This window comes from Python bivittatus, unplaced genomic scaffold (genome assembly GCF_059951505.1).
Source record: "Python bivittatus isolate LINGU-HERP-01145 unplaced genomic scaffold, Pbiv_v1 ctg000220_np1212, whole genome shotgun sequence".
NCBI classification, from domain to species: domain Eukaryota; kingdom Metazoa; phylum Chordata; class Lepidosauria; order Squamata; family Pythonidae; genus Python; species Python bivittatus.
The window spans coordinates 14,713,751-14,732,916 of NW_028277048.1; the positions used below are offsets into that span (position 1 = coordinate 14,713,751).

Consider the following 19,166-nt stretch of genomic DNA (forward strand, 5'->3'; position numbering starts at 1 on the left):
CATGGCAAAGGCATAGTATGAATGTAGTGGAGATTGCAGAATAACTTTTAATATCACAGGACTTTCTGAAGGATAGCAGGAACAATGTCTAATAATTTAAAATCTTATGTAAGATATTTTAAAGACTAATCAGGCATCAAACTGGTTCTCAGTAGTTCTTTTGCCCTACAGTCTTATTAAAGGTGCAGTCTTAGGCACACACTGACCTGGGAATAAGCATTCCTGAATTTGCTGTGACTTGCTTCCCATAAACATGCATCAGATTGTTCTGTAAATCTAATTTAGGTTTCTGATTGCAGCTCTTCCTCTACACATTTTTGGCACTATATCCAATGGCCAATAATTATAATTTCCATGACTGCCCTAGTATCATTGGGTGCTTAGTATTGTTATAATGTAAAACCAGTATATAATGTTGAACCATAATAAAAAAAAATCCTGCCTCATTAAAAAAGTGAATATTTAATGCGAGTTCTTACTGTAGAGGACGTGGTCCATTTGAGAAGAATGCTTGCTAAGACACATGATTGGGTTCTTTTCTACATCTGAAGGTTATGCAAGTCACACTGTGATACATAGGTCCAAACGTTCAGATTGATGAGTTCGGTTTTTTTTTTAATTAGTAGGGGATAAGATTTAATCTACAAAATTGTGTTAAGAAAGAATCCTGAAACAGAGTTCATGTTTTTTGTAGCTTCTCTCCAAATATATCTGTTGCAGTGTTCTACTTTCACGAATCCTCAGTCATATGTGTCTCTTTTGAGAGTGTTCTTACCTTCTGCAAATTCTGAATATACTTAAGAGGAAGATGACCCTGAATTTTCTCCAAGGAATATTAGGTGGAAGAATGATATCTGTCACTAGTCCTCAATGAATCAAAAGATGGCTCTTCATTTATGGTGGGAAGTCTAGTCTTTCAGGTAAATACACTAATACACTTTCAGGTAAATACTACATACAGTATGGCCAGAGGTATTCAAAGAAGTCAGCTTGAGTTTGTGTTTAGTGGCTAAGATTTGACTAGGTATTGAATTACTATAGCTCTGTAGATTTATAATTTTAAGAAGCCTAAATAATTTTGGTGACCCATTGGGAGGCATTGAAGCATATAAGTATTTCCAGTCAGAAACAAATGCACCTGAAGTAGGGTGCGCAAAGCACTCTAGGGTGCAAAACAAGCTTGTATTGATAAGCACAAGGAAAACACCTGGGTTAATAAAAAGTCCCCTTCTCTTTCTTAATACTGTCTCTCTGTTGTGAAAAGGAGGAAAATATTTTCCAAACTGCTTTTTTACAAAAATATGAGAGATCAATCTGTCCACCATGGCCTGCTATTTGCTGGCTCAAATGGCATCCTGTTTATCTTAGTATTTCCTGTTGTATCTACTTGAGTCCTGGAGTCTGCAGAGAATACATCACTTGGGAGTTAAGAAAAGTGAATTGGAAGTGAGAAATAGAAGGGATTCAAGTCTTGTAGCTTTTCTTTTACTATTATTTTCCCCCAAAAGAAATGTCAAATAGCCACCCTTGAGCTGTGGCATTAGATTTTCCCTTCTAAGCAGTTTTTAAATGATTAGGTGCTAAATTAGAGATGTGTCTCATGTCATGGAAATAAACTGAATGTTATATGTTTGAGGATTTTGGGGGGGAAGTAAATATGCAGTGGCTATGCAGAATTTAAAAGCATTATCTAAGCAGGTATTTATTTGGGGAAAATATTGCATTACTCTCATACTCTGATACTAGATGGCTGGGAAATGTTAGGAGAAAATAACTGTTATTAAATAGGTTTGCTGTTCTGGTTGACTGGATGCAATTCTCATTTCCCACAGGTGAGTAGCTATTTAGAAATCTAATTTAACTAACTGAATGTAATAGACCTATAAGGTATTGTAAATTAAACTTTTTCTTTGTCTTTTCAAAAATTATTAATTCACCTTTGTTTAAAATGGAAGTGTTAGCTCTTTTAGCTCACAGCAGATGCAGTTTTGGGAAGAATGAAAGCACGAACCACTTCTTTATCATGCCAAGAAAAGAGCATTGTTGGGTCTATGAAAGTCACCAGGAGCTGAGAGCCACTTGAAGGAGATTTTACTTTTGTATTCGGTTTTAACAATGGATATTTATTCTAAGGATACATTAAGATGAGGCCCAAGGTTGAGCTTGACAGAAAGCTAGATCCATGTGCTGTGCAATTTTAACCCATTTTTCCGGTCTGTTGTGCCTTCCAAGTGTGTTATATTACCACTCTCATCATCTGCATCACACGCTGACCTCTGTTGTCTGGAGATTTCTAAGAATTAGCCACTCTCTCTTATTTTGAACAACATTGTTGCCCCATTCCTTCCCCCTCCCCCTTATTTAATTAATTAAATTTCAACTCCTCAAGGAGTCTGGGCAGCTTACAGTTAAAGGAAAGCAGCATGTATCAAAAAAAGAATGCAGCTGACTAGAAAACCAACTTCATTACACAAATAAAACCCAAAGGGACTCATTCCCATCCCATCTCAAGGCTTGGGAGAACAGCCAAGTTCTTAAACGTTTGTGGAAAGTCAATAAGGTGAGAGCGGTATGGATCTTTGGAGGATGTCATGCTAGACGATAGGGGCCACACTAAGAAGACGCACTTCCTGGGTCCCGCAAGTAGACATTGTTTGATCAACAGGATCCAAAGCATGCCCACTCTACCCAACTCACTTGGCAGGCAGGAATATACTTGAGACAAGTGGTCCCTCAAGTAGCCAGGTGTTATGCTATGGGTATTTTAATAATTTATCTAGATCAAATAAGTGCTGCTTCACAAAGATCCCCACAACAGTTTAAAAAAGAGGCAGGCTTTGCCCATAGGTTCATAATCTAAAACAGCGTTTCTCAAATTTTTGAAATTATGGACCACTAAATAATAATGGCAAATATGTTATTAGTTATGATTATTGATATATCTCCCCATTCCTTCTAATTGCAGAAGCCTTTTCAAATGAAATTCTGAGCCCCAAAATGACCTCAAAATTAACTTTATTTGCCACTTGAATTATTTTATGTACCCTATGCTGTAATAATTCTTAGCACAAACTTGCTGGTCAAGAATGCTTTTCAGTCAAAACCTCTAAGTACCGTATTTTTCCAACTATAAGACGATACTTTTTTCTAAAATCCTTACGCTAAAAATTGAAGGGCGTCTTATTCAAGGAAGTAAGCCGAGGAGAGAACCGCGCGGTTGCAAAACTGCCCATACTTGGTCTCTGCAAACAGGCTTCCTCCTATTGCTAGCTTCCAATCACGAGTGAAATAGCTTGACTCTGCAAACAGGCTTCCTCCAATCACAAGTGAAACTGTCCATACTATCTCTGCAAACAGACTTCCTCCAATCACGAGCCTTATTTAACTGACGTCAGCTAATGCTGAACAAACCAATTGGAGGAAGTCTGTTTGCAGAGACAAGCTATTGGCAATTTCACTTGTGATTGAATGTAATCAGTTATGCAAAAGAGCCTGGAAATAGAGCTGCAGAGAGACAGTTTGGACCTCCTCCCACCGAGTGTATCAGGTAAATGTTACCTAATTACTAAATAAAAATGTGTTCTGCACTATCTTTAAAATATTGATTTCTTAATTTTGGGTTGGAAAAGTGGGGGTTGTTTTGTACATGGGGGCGTCTTATTGATGGAAAAATATGGTATTTAGTAGCTGGGGGCAAGTGGATTTAGACTCTGGAGAGATCCCATGTTTAGATATTCAACAGCATCTTATTTCTGCTTTTCTTTTTTGGTTGCTTCTGCAGGATCACAATACTACTTAGCACAGTGTACATGAACTTATAGTCCGTTACGGTAATCAAACTTGTTCATGATTTTCAGATTTCTGAACTTAACTTTAATGCTTACATTCCATGTTACATTATTATTTGTACATCTCAGTGAACCAATTTTCAGCTACTGATCCATTCTTGTGAACTAGAAGATTCTTGGGACACATAGGAAGGTAGGTGCTGAGGTCGAAAGTGGGCTTTTGGCATCTGACTATTGGGATATATGGAGAGGTTGAGCTGAGACAGTGAATGGACTGGCTCATGAATGCAGGCAGATGGTGGTAGACCACACTTCAAGAATCATCTGCCTAGGAAGTCATCAACATAGTTTGCATGGAGTTTGCTCTCCCCCACCCCCAAGTTTAGAGATAATTTACAGGTAGTTGGATTAAAAATTTCTTTTAAAAAAACAAACCACCTTTTATTTCTACCTCGTCCTAATTCCTACTTGATAAATGCTATTTACTGTGATATTGATCATGCTTTCCAACATTACTGTAGACCCCCAATTTAATGGATCAGCATGGGGAAGAGGTGACTGTCAGAACTGAATGTCCCTTAAATGCCAAATGAGACTTTACATATGCAGCAGTTGCCATTTGGCTTCCATGCCCAATCCAAATTGCTGGTGTCAACTAGCAAGTCATACACAGCTCAATTCCCATTCACCTTCAGGACTAGACTGTAGCTGTCCTGAATGCTTAGGGTCTCTGCCCTAAGAGAGACTGAGGAATGCAGAGGCAGCCCTTCTCAGTGGTGGCCCTGACACTGTGGAAGAGCTTGAACCCTGAAGTTTCTTTGAGCCCCCAACTTGGTGGGGTTTTTTGGAAAGCTGTTAAGACTTCTTTTTTTAGGAAGAATTTTTGGGCACTAGTGGTAGTGTTGGGCTACCCTTTTGGCATTTCTAGTTATGTTTTTAGGTTTTTTTTCCTGGTTTGATTTCATTCTCACAGCTCACATATTTTGGGATTTGGGAGGATTGGAGAATGGCTATTTTGTTGATTGTGCCATACTTATTCTGTTTGTTTTTGTAAACTGCCTTGAGTCTGATTGGGCATTATATAAACATATGTAATAAATAACAAAATGAGTAAAATGTATATAATGTATGAGCTTTCCAGACTGATTCACCAAACATCAGAGTTTGTTGGGTTGAAGATCATACTCAGATGTTGAGCACTGCACGAGTGTCTGCCAAGCTGAGGTCTGTAGAATTGACAGTTTATTGAACTTTGCTATTTTCCAGGAGCATGCAAATTAAGGACCAGATTCCAGCTTTCAGTGTTTGAGCTATGATGCCTTGCCATAAGTCAATACATCTTACTAGCTGTGTGAAAACAGAACTCCACCCTAGCAGGAATGTGATTTTGGCTTTTCTCTCTATATGTTCTTCCTTCTCTAGCTTTCTTCTTCTCTATTTTAAAAGATGTGGGACTAAGAATCCCTCTCTTTTTCCTATTAAACCAACCCAGGGTTGTTGTTAAAGTTCTTGTATAAAATGATAACAATAAATAAAAATGGGAAAGCAAAGAAAAATCCCTTTCCTCCCCCTCCCCTTTCTATATGGAGCTGCTGAAGTTGTGTCTAGTTTCTATGTGTTGTTGGATACAGGAGGCTGATGTTTTTCACTTTGTCTGCTTTTCCCCACTAGTTTTGCTTGACACATTACATAGTCATTCCTTCCGTCAGATGTATTAGTGACTCAGGGAATATTCACACAACCCTTGAGCTGATTTCTTTCTGTTCTGGGCAGTCTTTTACCCAGAACAGAAAAGAATCATACAAGCATTGTCTGTAATAATTATTGAAATGAATGCAAGTTGCTGGTGCCCCGTTGTCTTAGCTGTTAATTCCCTATGAGCTGCAGCTGTGTCTTAAAACAGTGATAGATAACTTCCAGAGCATCTTTCTTCAAATTGGTACATTGCAGGTCCTTTGGTCTGCAGTTGCTGCCATCCTCAACCAGCACAGCCACAATGGCTACTGGGGCAGGTTGATGAAAGTTGCAGGCAGACATAGCTAGAGAACTTCAGGCTGAGAAAGCCTGTTTTGTAGTTCCAAGACAGTAATACATTTCTCTAAAAAGTAGCCCTGGGGATTTTGCTTCTGAAACTGATGCTCCTACACAATATTCTGATGCAAACATTATGCTGGTGGGTTTTGTAGGAAGGGCTTCAGAGTTTACTGAGCTCAACAAAATATTTTCATCACTGAGTAACTTACTGTTTGAGTCATGATAGTTAAGCTGATTTCCGTACTTTTTTGGAAAAGATCACAGCATATGTGAAATCAGGGTGATTTCACAATCATCTTCCTTTGGAGAATGTCCATGCCAGGCCCTTCTTTTTTCCATTAGATTCTCAAATTTTAGTGGCTAGAAAAGCTATCGCTGACTTAGACCAAAAAACCCCTATCCCACTTCTCCCATCTATCTTGAGAGTTGAATTAGATTGTTGTCTGCTTTCTAGACACTCACTCTCTAAATATCATCCTGCTTTTCTTTCATCAAAAGTTATAAAGCCTTGGGTCTCATTAGGGAGTACAAGGGAGAAACTTATTTCAGCTGATGCAAATCAGTATATGATTGTCTGCCCTTGTCAAGTCTCTGTGCTTTTCTCTTCTTCTAAACTGGGACTCATAATGCCCAAGTGGTGGCTCAGCACTGTGTTTTGATTAGGAAGAATGATAGGTATGGAGCAGTGTTTCTCAACCGTGGCAACTTGAAGACGTGTGGACTTCAACTCCCAGAATTCTATGCTGGCTGGGGAATTCTGGGAGTTGAAGTCCACATGTCTTCAAGTTGCCAAGGTTGAGAGACACTGGTATGGAGGAATACTTTTGGACATAGTTATATTTCATAATCCTGCAAAAGAGTTACTTTGTCTTCATTTCATATGTTCTTGGTCTGGATTTGGCCTTGTATACAATGTCTCTTCTCCAGTAATCCAATTTCATTTGAAGAAATTCCCAAATTAGTATGTTGGTTTGAAATAAGACGAGCCTGGTTAATAGTAACCTCTGTGAAAATCCTAGCAAGTCCCCTTGTTTTCTTGTTTGATTTAAAGATGCTATAGAATTGGGATTTTATGCTTTGTCTTTTGAGCATATGGCTATTTTTTATGATTCCATAGTAAACCTAAAGGCCTGGTTTCAGATATACCTTAAATTTTTAATGGGATCTAGGCATTCTGCTCTTTGTATTTGTGGTGCTGCTCATTACACCAGAGAGTATTATTCTGGAAACTACTGCTCTGTGGATTTCTATTTCATTAAATGTTTAATATTTCTCTTTGATCTAAAAGGCTCAAGAGAGAAAATAGCAGTCTACTTTAAATCTCTTATGTGGAATCTCTGTAAACTATTTAGAATGTTTGATGTGCTATTCTGTTTAGGGAGAGCAAGACAGAAATGTATGTGCACTCCTAGACAAGGGTGGCTTGTTAGAATTCAGCTGTTTATGTGTTTCCCTTCACTTCTGCCTTTTCTGCACAGTCCTTCTAAAATGGCTATCAGAATGGAGCAAACGTGCCTGAAGAAAATATGGAAAGGTGATTTGTTAAAATGGCATTTGTAGATCACATCCCAGAACCTTTACCAAATACCCTTTTCCCCAAATTGTGAGCGGAAAGATTTAATTCTTTAATATTTTGGCCTTCTTTTCACTATTGCATGCAGCCTGTAAAAATGTACCGTGGTCCCCATTACTGTAGACTCAGGGATGAACCACTTCCTTCAGATGGGGGCGGGGCTGCAGCTCAGCCTCTGAAACAGCTGATGGGCTAAAGAAGGCTTTCTGGTTCTACCCCTCAGTTTCCCAGAGATGGTATGTGAATTACATTAGGGTGGAAGAGCAAATAAATATTTCCATAAATAAATAACAATAAACAAACAGGGCTATGGCTGAGTCAGCATATTCACATTTTAGAAGAATGGGAGGGAATAGTTGGGTGTTGCAGGAGCAAATAGTGAACAATTTTCACATCCTGGAGGAGTGATTGTATCACTTTAAATGTAAAAGTACCTTAATTTGTTTCATCATTTTTTTAAAAAAGGTGTATTACAACATTGCATATGATAGCAGTATAACACTTTTTAAAATAAGTAATGTTTTTCAGTTACTTTATTTTTTAAAAACATGCCAGAGCACCATTAGCACCATCTAAAAAAGAACGATTAATCATTTTAAAAGGGTAATAAAAATGGTGCCACTGTAAAGGATATAACAAATTTGAACTGAGCCTGAAATTCATGGCCAAACTTGTGCTTTTTAAAATGATAAAAAAAATAAAAATAGCACGAAGGGCACCAGTGTGGATGGATACAGTGGAACTCACATATAGAAAATGTACTATCTTCCCTCTTAGAGTAGTGTAGTGGGAACAGCTTCTGGATGGGATGGTTGGGGGCTGCGACTCAACCTCTCAACCTCCTGGCAGGCTTGCAGAAAGCCTTCTGGTTGTGGGGTTATGTCACTGGAAGTGTGAAACTGATTTAGTTATTTATTTATTTGCATTTTTGCTCAACTGAAGGATCCCAGGCAGTTTTCAGGTGGAGATAGTATATTTTGCCTCATAGAGGTCTTGAGCTCCCATGTCCAGACTTCCAAACGGAGTGAAAATTCCACTGCTGAAAAGTTATTTTACTCCTTGAATTTTGGAGATGCAATCTTGGAGTCATCTGTGGCCTCAAGATGGGGTGGCAGGGACTCCATTGATCTCACTGGTTTAGGAAGTAAATTGGAAGTCTAACTATAGTTTGAAGCAAACAAGTAATGATTTTTCACTGTAGAAGTTTCTTTTCCTGACAACATCCTAGTTCAGTGACACAAAATAAGGGTGATTTTTGGACCATAGGCTTCAAATGGTACAACTTCTCTTTCTCTTCTTCTTTTTGTGAGGTAGCAGCTGTGTGCAGAGTCTTGGAGCTAAATAGGTTTTCTGGTACTTGGATTTCATAATCTGGCTTGTGGCAGAGCCGTACCTTTATAAGGCAATTAAGAATGTGTGAATTCTGTTTACTGTTGTTTGGCTGCACTGTTGGGAGATGAATTTATTTTTTTTTCCATGGCTCAGTGCAAGATGGCTATAGAATTATTTGCTGACCAAGTGTGCGGTTCCTGCTTTTGCTGTTGATTGGCTTTCCAAAACTATTTATATCTAATACACTTTGGCAGGGTACTCAGTATGACAGCAAATACTTTTTGCGTTACAGTTCAGCTAAAATGTGCTGTTTTTGTCCTCTCCTGTTTTTGAAAAAAAAAGTGGGGGTGGAAAAACAAGCAAATGGATCATGCTGCTTTCCATATCTCCCCTGCTCAGTCTTATTGCACTGGACAGGAACTCTTCTCCAGCATCAAATAGGTTTTCTTGTAGTTGGATCTCCTAATCTGGTTTGCAGCAGAACTGTACCTTGACAAGGCAATTAAGAATGCTAAATACCCTTCCTTCCTTCTGCAAAACACCTGACTCCTACAGTCTGACTCTGTGTTCTTACATTTTTATCTTGAATTTGATTTAAAAATCAATTCGTATGAAACAGTTGTAAAACTAATGGAGTTTTAATTGAATTTAAAATCAGATTTTCCAGACAAACCAATTAGTACAGCTACACATGGAACAAGTTCTGAGCCCAGTTGCTGTTCTTACTATCAGATGAGATTTGTTGCAATGTTGGCGTAGATGTTATAGCACAACAGTAAGTGACATTCCTCTGGTGAATGAGCAAAGTTGTAACAAAACAGAAAGCCGGAGAATTGTATAATTGGGTTCACACATGGTGCTAAGTTATAATGTGGTTGGTTTGGTTTGAGTTTAATGTAGGGATGTGGAACCTCAGGACCATATACAGCCCTCACACCTATTTTTGTCTCCCCTGAAGCCAGCTCTGATCATAGTTGCTGAAAATCAATGGCATAGTTTCCTGTCATTCTGAGATGAGTAACTGTTGCATAAGCTGAAAATAGATGTAATAGTATAAAAAGGAGAAAAATCCAATAAAAACTTGTCCCAAATACCTAAGAAAAACATCAAGAAAATCCATTTTGAATCATTACACAATAATTGCTCCAAAATTTTATGTGGGCCCCAGCATAGTGTGAACTCAGCCAATGTTGCTTAGTCAACAACCTGTGGTTAAAAAAGTGTGTGAAATAAACCAGATAAATAATAACTGTTACAGAGTAAAATGTTTCTGTGATGAGGAACCATAAAGCTTGTTCCTCATAATTTACTCTGTAATGCTTGTTATTGTTTGTTTCTTAGTTGGTTTAATCCTCTGTACAAGTAGGGTTGTGAACTACTCAGAGTTAATGAATGGTTGGACTGGCACATAAGCCTTGGAAGATAAAATAAATAAATCAATAAACTATTGAACTGTGGCTTTACTTTTTCATAGATATGCCTAGAATTGTTCCCTAAGTATGTGGGATAATGCTGAGGTTATACTCATTCTTATAATACCCCCACTTACTACTACTCTCTATGAAGGATAATTAAATAATTAAAATTGCTAATTAGGAAATGGTTCTTGTCCTGAAAAGCAAATGTTCTTTTCTTTTTGAAGATATGGCTGAAATCTTTGAGTTCCTCTGAGTAGAAAGCTTTGGTGACGAGAAGGAGAGGGCCAACCAATGCATTAATGTCTGGAGAGAACTGGGTTCAAATCCCTATTTATTCATGGGGCCAAGTACTGTCTCTTACCCTAATCTGCCAATAGGATTATAGGGATTTGAGGAGCATGCTTTTTCAGCAAGTGGGATGAGGTAGAACACGTACTTTCTTAAGCTCCTTGAAGGAAAGGTCAGACAAAATATGTAGGAAATAGAAGATATGTGACCCTTTTCCTCATGAAATTTCCTGCAAAATGTCATAGCTACTTCATGAGCAGCAAATTAGCAGAATTAGGAAACTTTGTAAATACACCCTAAACAAAGTTTTGGGGGTTCCTATCACAGTACAGAGAGAGAGAGATTAATAAAATGCAGCATTTGTACACATAGGTGTCAAAGGGGAATACCTTTTGAGCAGCTACAGTTTCACATGGAAATGGAGAATAACTTAGAATGTTACTGGATTGAAAAGACAAGAACTGGGGAAGAATCACCTTTCCTTTGGTGATTATGAACAAAATTCTGGGTCTTGAAGGTAAGCGTTAGATGAATCCTCAAACAGTTGGAAGAGAAGGAAGGTTGAGGATTCCTATCTGTAACTGCTTTGTCCCTGTCTGTCCCTGCTTTCCCTATCTGTAACTGTGCTCAGTGTGGTCCTTGGCTTCCTGAAACCACATTCTCCTGGAGCTGGGGGTTCAATCCAATTCAAAGGATGAGTTCAAACCATTCCTTTGTCTGATTCTGGATCCAGCTGATTAGGTGAAGCTGGCTGGCTCTTTTAGGCTATCAGAAGGAACTTAGTCAGATGGCTTCAGGGACCCAGGAAGGTTGTGCTTCCAGAGTCTACTTACTGGAAGGAATTGGCCTAGTTTCTGTAAGGCCTACTAAGCTTCTTGGCACATCTGCATGAGGATCATATTGGCTGGACTTGAGTCCAGTGGGTGGGGGGGGATGGAGGCTGGTTTCAGGGATCTCAAAGAGAGAACTCTTTGGGATAAGCAAGAGGCTGGGAAGGGAGAGGAAAAGCTCAAGGTTGGCTATCTTTCACAGCATTTCTTCCCAGGAACTTCAGCTATGGATGTAGATTGAAAAAGGAGAAGACAAGCAAAGTAAGCTCAAGTTCCAGAAGTAGGGTTTTCCTTCTCATGTTGTAAGAGGTTTCTGCCCTAAGCAAAATATTACTAGTTTAGGTAATCCCATTCTGGAAACAAGAGATAAATAAAAAGGTCATCAAGACTATTCCCAGATTCTTTTTGATTAACAAAGAAGTCCCAAGGAAGAGCAGATGAGCCATTGATGAGCTTATGCTGATTGCTCTGATGAACAAAAGGAAGGGTCCAGGATGAGTTCATGGCTCTGACAACCTTGCCTTAATGCAGATCTCTTCTTGCTGCCTTTGCCATTGTTCTCTCTCTCTCTCTTTTTTTTTAAACCAGGACCCAGCAATCAGCAGCGCATATGGGAAGAATTAAGGGGGCACATCTGTACAATCTAACCTTGGAAGGGTCATTGGATCCTTTTTAATATCACTTTTATTCTCTGTTGCTATTAGAATTGCAGAGCATCAGGGAAGAGATTTTTGGAGGCACCCAGCTTTTTTTTACACTGGTATTCTTTTCCCAGCTAAGTATCTTTGCCAGACTCCTTCTAGTGCTTAGGGCAGTGTTGTCCAAACTTGGCCACTTTAAGATGAGTGGACTTCAACTCCCAGAATTCCCCAGCCAGCCACTCATCTTAAAGTGGCCAAGTTTGGACAACACTGGCTTAGGGTCACCAGTTCTGACTATAGAAGGAACATGTTCACTGCAACCAGCATTTTTAATGTCTTGATTTGATCATAGGGTTAAGTTTGCACAAACCTTGAGCCAAACTGAAGGCACAGCTAAGAGAAAGAGAGCAAAACACGTAGCAATTATGCTGATAAAATAGGGCAATTTTTTAATCACCTTAGTTAAGCCTTGAGGACACTGGAAGATGCCATAAGTTACCACTGAAGGATTTGCTTCTGTCCTTTTTTATGGCCTGATAGAAAAGTTGTTCTCAGGAGCTTTTTGAAAATCATCAGTCTAGTCCATCTTCTTAATTCCATGCAGAAATTGTTCCCTGAGAAATGGGTTAGACATCTGAGATTGGCTGTGTAAATAATGAGGCTGGATAATAGATTCAAAGAGCAGCTTATTGTGTCCTGCTGAACATTTAAACAAGACTATCTTTCTGCCTCTGCTCACTTGATGGCAAGTGGAGTTGTGCCAAGAACATTGTAATGTTCTACCTGTTAACAATTACCTCATGATTAGTAGCATCTAATGAAGCTGCTCTGCTTATCTGGGGGAGTAAAATGAAAGGTAGGACTGGCCCATTTTTTGCTTCTGTTGTAAATGTTCTTACACCTGCATACTAAGGTTTCAGCTGTTATAATAAAAAAGTTGTTTTGGTTATGAGCCATTCTGCAAAAGACATATATAGTAGATTCAGACATTGTGCTAGGTAATGCTTTGCCTAACCATGGCTTGTTGAATAAGCCCTAGTTCCTTCTGCATACCCAATATTAAGCCTTGAAACATGATATGCAAACACAGGGACTAGGTTTGTACAATTCCGAGCCAAAAACAGACTTAGAGTATTGTATTATCATTTAGAACGATGTGTGAATGATATTGTTATAGTTGAAAGCGTTGCTGTTGTTTCTCTTATTAGAGCTAGAAAGGAACAGGATGCGGATAGACCTGATTAACGGCCTAGGAAAGCTAGGTCAGCTTTCCCCAGAGTGATTCTCATCAAATGGATTAGAATTGTAATACCCACAATTCCTAATTAGCTGTGCTGAGTGGAACTCTAGGTCCTGTAGTCCTGATATATATGCAGGACATCCAGGGTGTCCAAATGGGGAGTCAGAAAAGTCAAGGTGACTGTCACAACTGACGCCCTGCCCCTTTTGTTTATGTGTCAGTGTGTGTGTGTGAGAGAGAGCGCCAGTTTGGTCTAGTATGTAGTTAAGGCATCAGGCTAGAAACTCTACTTCTTGCATTGTTTGGAAAAGGAAGTATTTATTCTAAATTGCTTCCTGAAATGATGGCTATTCCAAAGATTCCTGCTGCAGGATGTGAAAAGCTTCCTTCAGAAGGACAGGCACTTCATCTAGCAAAAGAGAATCTAATGAATAAATGATCTGCCTCTGTTATGGCTTATGATTTCTTTTGACCTGCCTAAGAACCTCTTTTTACAATTCTGCTTGAGGGCCTCAAGCGGACTCCCTCAAGCTGCCACCATCCAGAAGCATTGGGCTGTGGGTTCAGCTCTGCAGTGCTCCCAAAATGTGGGGAAGGCTCGCTCCATTGTGCAAGTATATGTGAATTAGTATGGAAAAGTTTTGATTGCTTTTTGTGAAACTAAATTTCTACATTTCCCTTGTTCAAAAAGGGGACTTTTTTTTAAAAAAAAAAAAAGCCTTTGTTAGTATTGTGCCAATGAAATTAATCCCCTGTCTCCCTGCAGCTTAACTTTTGAAGATCAGAAAATCCTTTTTATGACTTCCTCTGTCATGTCTAGATTAGTTTATGAACTTGATTAATTGGTTTGGAGCAATGCCATATGTTTTCTACATGTTGGAGGAGTTATTCAAATGTAGATCTATAGGTTTTTTTAAAGATAGGGACACATGAAGCTGGTCCCTGTCTTTTATTTTGGCCTGGTTCCCACAATATACTAAGCTATGCAATGTGGTTTGTTTGGTTTGGGCTTAGCATGTTGTGAGAAACCAACCAATTCTGGCATGGTCCACAAGTTGTAGTTATAAAAACCATGGTTTAAGCATCACAAGTACAGAGACTGTGAAACCCAATCACTGAGTTGGACCATTGTCTGTTTTGACTGGCAGTAGTTCTCCAGAATTTCAAAAAGGGATGGATAGTGGATATTAAGATTTGGACCTTCTGCATGTAAAGAATGTGCTCTCCCTCTGAACTAGACTCCTGCTTTTAATAATAGTTTATACTGAGTATAACATTTACCAGCTCTTCTGCTTCTTTCAACAACTACTTCAGTCACTTGTGACATAGTAATTATCCATTTATATCTTCTATGTTCCATCTCAACCAAACTTCTGATTCACTCTTTACAGTGCCATGGTTTCTGTATAGCTATTGGAAACAGCAAATCTGTATGTGATATTTGGACCCCATTTCCTTCAAGAAATTAAAAAAAACCCCAGTGTTCTAGTTCAGTCTTCCTTAACCAGGTAATAGGGAGCACAGTAGAGTCTCGTTTAACCGACCTTCGCTTATCCGACATTCCGTCTTATCCGACGCCCCTAAACAACAACACGCATAAATTGGCGACAAGAAAAGTGTGCCGCTTGTTTGCAAGCGTGAGTGTACTCTTTCTTGTTGCTCCTGACGGTGTGCCGCCGCAACGCAAAAATCGATTGCAACAGGCGCAGCGGATCGTTTTTTTTTTTACTGCACTCAGTAAAATGTCGGATAACACACCGACATTTTTTTTTACTACACTCAGTAAAATGTCGGATAACACACAGTAACGATTGCACTCAATCGTTACTGTGTGTTATCCGACATTTTCGCTTATCCGACGTTCTGCCGGCCCGTTTATGTCGGATAAACGAGACTCTACTGTAGTAGTTAAAGTTTTGGATTAGGGCTTGGGAAATCCAGGTTCAAGTCTCCACTGGAATACAAAGCTTATTCAGTAATTTTGAGTCAGTTACTATCTCTTAGTTCAGCCTAAATGAGAGAATAAAATAGGGGAGACACTTGCCTCTTCCTGAGGAAAGGCATGATATAAAAGCAGTAAATACATTCCCAGAATTCCTAATCAGTATATTTGATGGTGGTTTTAATCTCCCCTTCATTTATCTCCCCCAAAGATAAAGGATTGTTTTTGGACAGTGATAACCAACCTGACAACCTCTGCTTGTTTCCCAAATATTCTTTGCCATCAGCCACCCTAGCTGGGACTGGGGGGGGGGGTCCAAAACATCTGGAAGGAATTAGGTTGTCTTAGGTTGTTTGTCTTAAAGTAGAAAACTTTAAATTGTTCTTTGAATGGAAGCTGAGTCATTTATGATCACACTGATTCCTGCCTCGTGCTTTCAACTCAGTACATACAAACACTCTGCTTGAAATTTATAATAGAAAATCAGTGTTCACTTTTTAAAAAAGCCATAAATAAACCCTACCCTAAACCCTAAGCATTAAACCCAAGTTCGTCTCATTCTGTTTTAGGAAAGCAGGTAATTGGTCTCCTAGCAGAATAGCTCTGGTGTGAATGCCAAGACGAATAGGGTAATGTCTGACTTTTGTGTTCCAGACCAGACATAACTGCACCCGATCTCTATTTAATCGTTGCTTTACCAGTTCTGAATGGATGGGATGTTTCACGGTGCCAAATAACACACTCTCTCCCTTGCTCTGTTTTTTAATAGAAGCTAAATGCATTTCTGGAACAAAACTGGAGTTTCTTCCCTCCCCTCCCATCATGCATCATTTTTGTTTATGGAAAAGCTATTTGGTTCGCTCATGTTTTCTTTTAGCTGGCTGATTTTTTGTTTCTTTGTTTGCACTGGAATGTGTTAAACTTCTCATAAGTTAATTTTACTGGTCGCTTTTGTTAAAAAGTACATTTTGTATAAGTGAAAGATTAAAGGCATATAACAGCAGAAAGCCAAAACTTTTGTGAGCTAAGAATGAGACAGCAGCATGTTTTGCAATAATTGTGAGGATACAGGGATCAATAGTAATCAACCATAATAGGCCTCTATTATCTGGTGAAGGTGTGAAACTTGGGGGGAAAGTAAAAAAAAGATCAGGAAAAAAATATAATGACACAGGAAAAAAGGATCTGATTCAAATGTACAAGGCTGAACCTCATTTTCTCTCCCATGAGACTCTCTCATAACTTACTTCTAGGACTCTCATGTTGGTACTCAGATTGGAGATGCTTCCAGGCAGGTGGCTCTTGGTGCTATCAATTAAAAGATATTGTATAACTGTTATGCCTCTTCCTCCTGGGTGTGCACGTGAGTGTGTTTCTGGGATAAAAATGTTTTAAAAAAAAATCCTGGAGAACAAGGGATGCAAATAGAAGCTGCCACCAGCAACTCCCATAACATTTTAGATGAGGCAGAATGATAGCACAGTAAATGCCTCATCTAGAAATGAAAAAAAAAAATCCCTTTGGTGGATTTGGACAGAGGAAGTAAACAGTTCTAGGCAATTTTTATCTTTGTGATCCTTCTGCTGTTTTAAGCCTGATGCCAGGCCTGTCCATTTATAAAGAGATGGTTCTGCCATCACCACATCTTGTAAGATGATTGAGATATGATTCAGAGCATTGTTTCCATTGATTTTGGAAGGAACTTTCCTCAGGATGCACTGGTAAAGTTGTAATTTCACTTGGTCTGGAAGAAGTATCATTTGGAGAAATCTGTTCAGTTCCTGGACTTGTAAATGTTAGCTGAGACCTATCTAGCTGTGGGGAGGGGAGGTTGAGCACAAGAAACTGATAAAAAAGTGTTGAAATGTTGCAAGAGCAGTGAATGGGGTGGTGGGTGGATTCAGGCATGTTCAGACTTGAGGAGTGGAAACAGTTGCTTTCAAATGGGCTTAAACTAGAGCAAGGAAGGTTGGAGTTAAGCATCTTTCTGAGTGTGAGATTAGCAGGGGTACATGTTCCCAACGTTGGTTTTAAAAACTTTAGCAACTGAAAAGCTTAAAAGTGAAGCTGGAGAAATTCCTACGTTCTTTCCTTAAACTGAGCAGTTACCAACCAAGGAATGTCATCTGCAAAGGCTGCAGTCCATGTTAATATAGCACGTAATTCTTTGTATAGAATTGGGACTATTAAGGTATGGCTAATCCAGTTTCAGCATGGCCAGAACAAGCAAGCTGATCAGAGATTTTCATACTTGGCCCTTGTGAGCCAAGTAATTAAAGGACAACGCACCACTTTGAGCCTTTCCAGTGTGAGCAAAAAGTGAGTGAAAGCAAATTGGTAAGGCAGTGATCCTCCTCCTTCTAGGAGCCAGACTTATTCTATACATTGTAAAGAATTACGTGCTATATTAACATGGACTGCAGCCTTTGCCGATGACATTCCTTGGTTGGTAACTGCTCAGTTTAAGGAAAGAACGTAGCCTGTCTAAGGACCCTCACAAACAGAATTTTCAAATGTACAGGGGAGTAGGACTTCTGTGTATCTGAAAGCTGTGCATGGGAGAGAATATTGATATGAATGGTTTGTTGTGCAAGAATGAGGAATGCGTATCTGCTAAAATGAAAGCAACAGGAGCAGGCTGGCTGCCTTTGCCTGTAGTTGTCCATGTGCAAGTATGTGGCAGATATTTGCAGGACTTGCTTATCTGTCATCATCCTAATCATGGTTTGTTTAACCCAGTTTTGCATAAACTGACTCAGTGGGTTGTGTTTGCACAGTACATTGGGCAAAAATGTGATTGGCCTGTTTGCAGTTCATGTTACAGTATTCTGCAAAACAACTGATGTATGGAGTAGCATGTGTCTACAGAATTAACGAAATGTTTGCATGTCCATTTGGTTCTGGGAGTTTTAATTATTTTTCATAGGAAAGAATTTCTTGGAGCAGATGAAGTACTACTTCTTCTAGTTGATGATTATTTATTCTCACCAGTGTAATCAAAACTGGAAGGTCCTGGGTGTGCAGTATGTAAGCCTGAGAATTTGGGAAACAAGTTAACTTACCCTCTTAAGAATGCAATATCCCATTATGCCCTTTCTGGCACATTTTCATTGCTCTTTCTCTCAAGAACATTATTATTCCACACCCCTGGAGTGCCTAACAAACTTCAGCTTTGTGGATATAAATTTTATCAAAGATTTTTTTTTAATTAAAAAGGAGGGGGAGTATTTTTTAAAGGGAGTTGGGGAAAAGTACTATAAGAAAAAAAAATGATCCTATTATTTCTTCAGTAGAAGACTCCATCAAAGTGAAACCTCCTAATTCCCCGCGTGCGGAGTGGGTGCTGCAGCCTAGACCTACACCGCCCAAAGGGAGAGACCCGAATGCTTGGAACCGGCTCAAGGACCAATCTTTTGGTAGGAAAAACCCAACATTTTTCACGGATGGCCAGTTGTTGTCAACAGGGAGGGATGACTGCCACATTGTGTTCTCTTTCTGTCTCTCATCTCTCTCTTTCTTTGGTGGCAGATGATCCACAAGGCTGCCTTTCTGTGTTGCTTTTTTAGTGAGGGTGAGGGGGGCTTTTTCTTGACTTTGCTGCATGCCTTTGGGGGGTGCTTGAGAATGCAATTGTCTGTTCTCTTGCCAGTTCTTGGTTGTTTTAGGGGGGATAACCCTGATTCTTCTTTCTTTCCCCTTTGGGTGAGCTGATTATTTTGGGATTATTTTCAGCATCAACCTCCTAGTGAATGCGTGATTTACACAACAGTCCTGACTTAAGATAAGGACTATGTTGAACTGCAAAGTCCACCTAATAAGTAGAAAACCAGGCTTAACTCCCAGGCATCTGGATGTTTCCCTGAGTCAGAGGAATGGTCCCATGGAATAAGCCTTAAAAGGAGCTACAAGATGTGGGTTGGTTGCAAAACTCTGGGTGATCACTAGGGGGGAGCAAACATCTCTATCTCTTTGATGCCACTTTAAAATATATTAGATTTAAGGCCACTTGACTCTAGAAGACATCTGGGCAGCTTACATTATAACAGAATTTAAAAAAAAATAGTAATAGAAGAAACCCTG

The 19,166-nt window shown here is 39.2% G+C and overlaps 1 protein-coding gene across 3 annotated transcripts in view; it reads left to right on the plus strand.

The window, feature by feature from the left end:
- Positions 1-19,166, plus strand: part of LRP1 (LDL receptor related protein 1) — a 304,990-nt gene that overhangs the window by 17,241 nt on the left and 268,583 nt on the right. Inside the window, exon 2 of one of the 3 annotated variants that reach the window (XM_088137949.1) lies at positions 18,377-18,502. The exons of 1 other annotated variant lie outside the window; for it this stretch is intronic. In XM_088137949.1, coding sequence (XP_087994075.1) covers positions 18,377-18,502 — 126 coding nt within the window. The remainder of the gene's footprint in view (positions 1-18,376; positions 18,503-19,166) is intronic. One more of the 3 variants, XM_088137950.1, reaches the window with a different exon arrangement.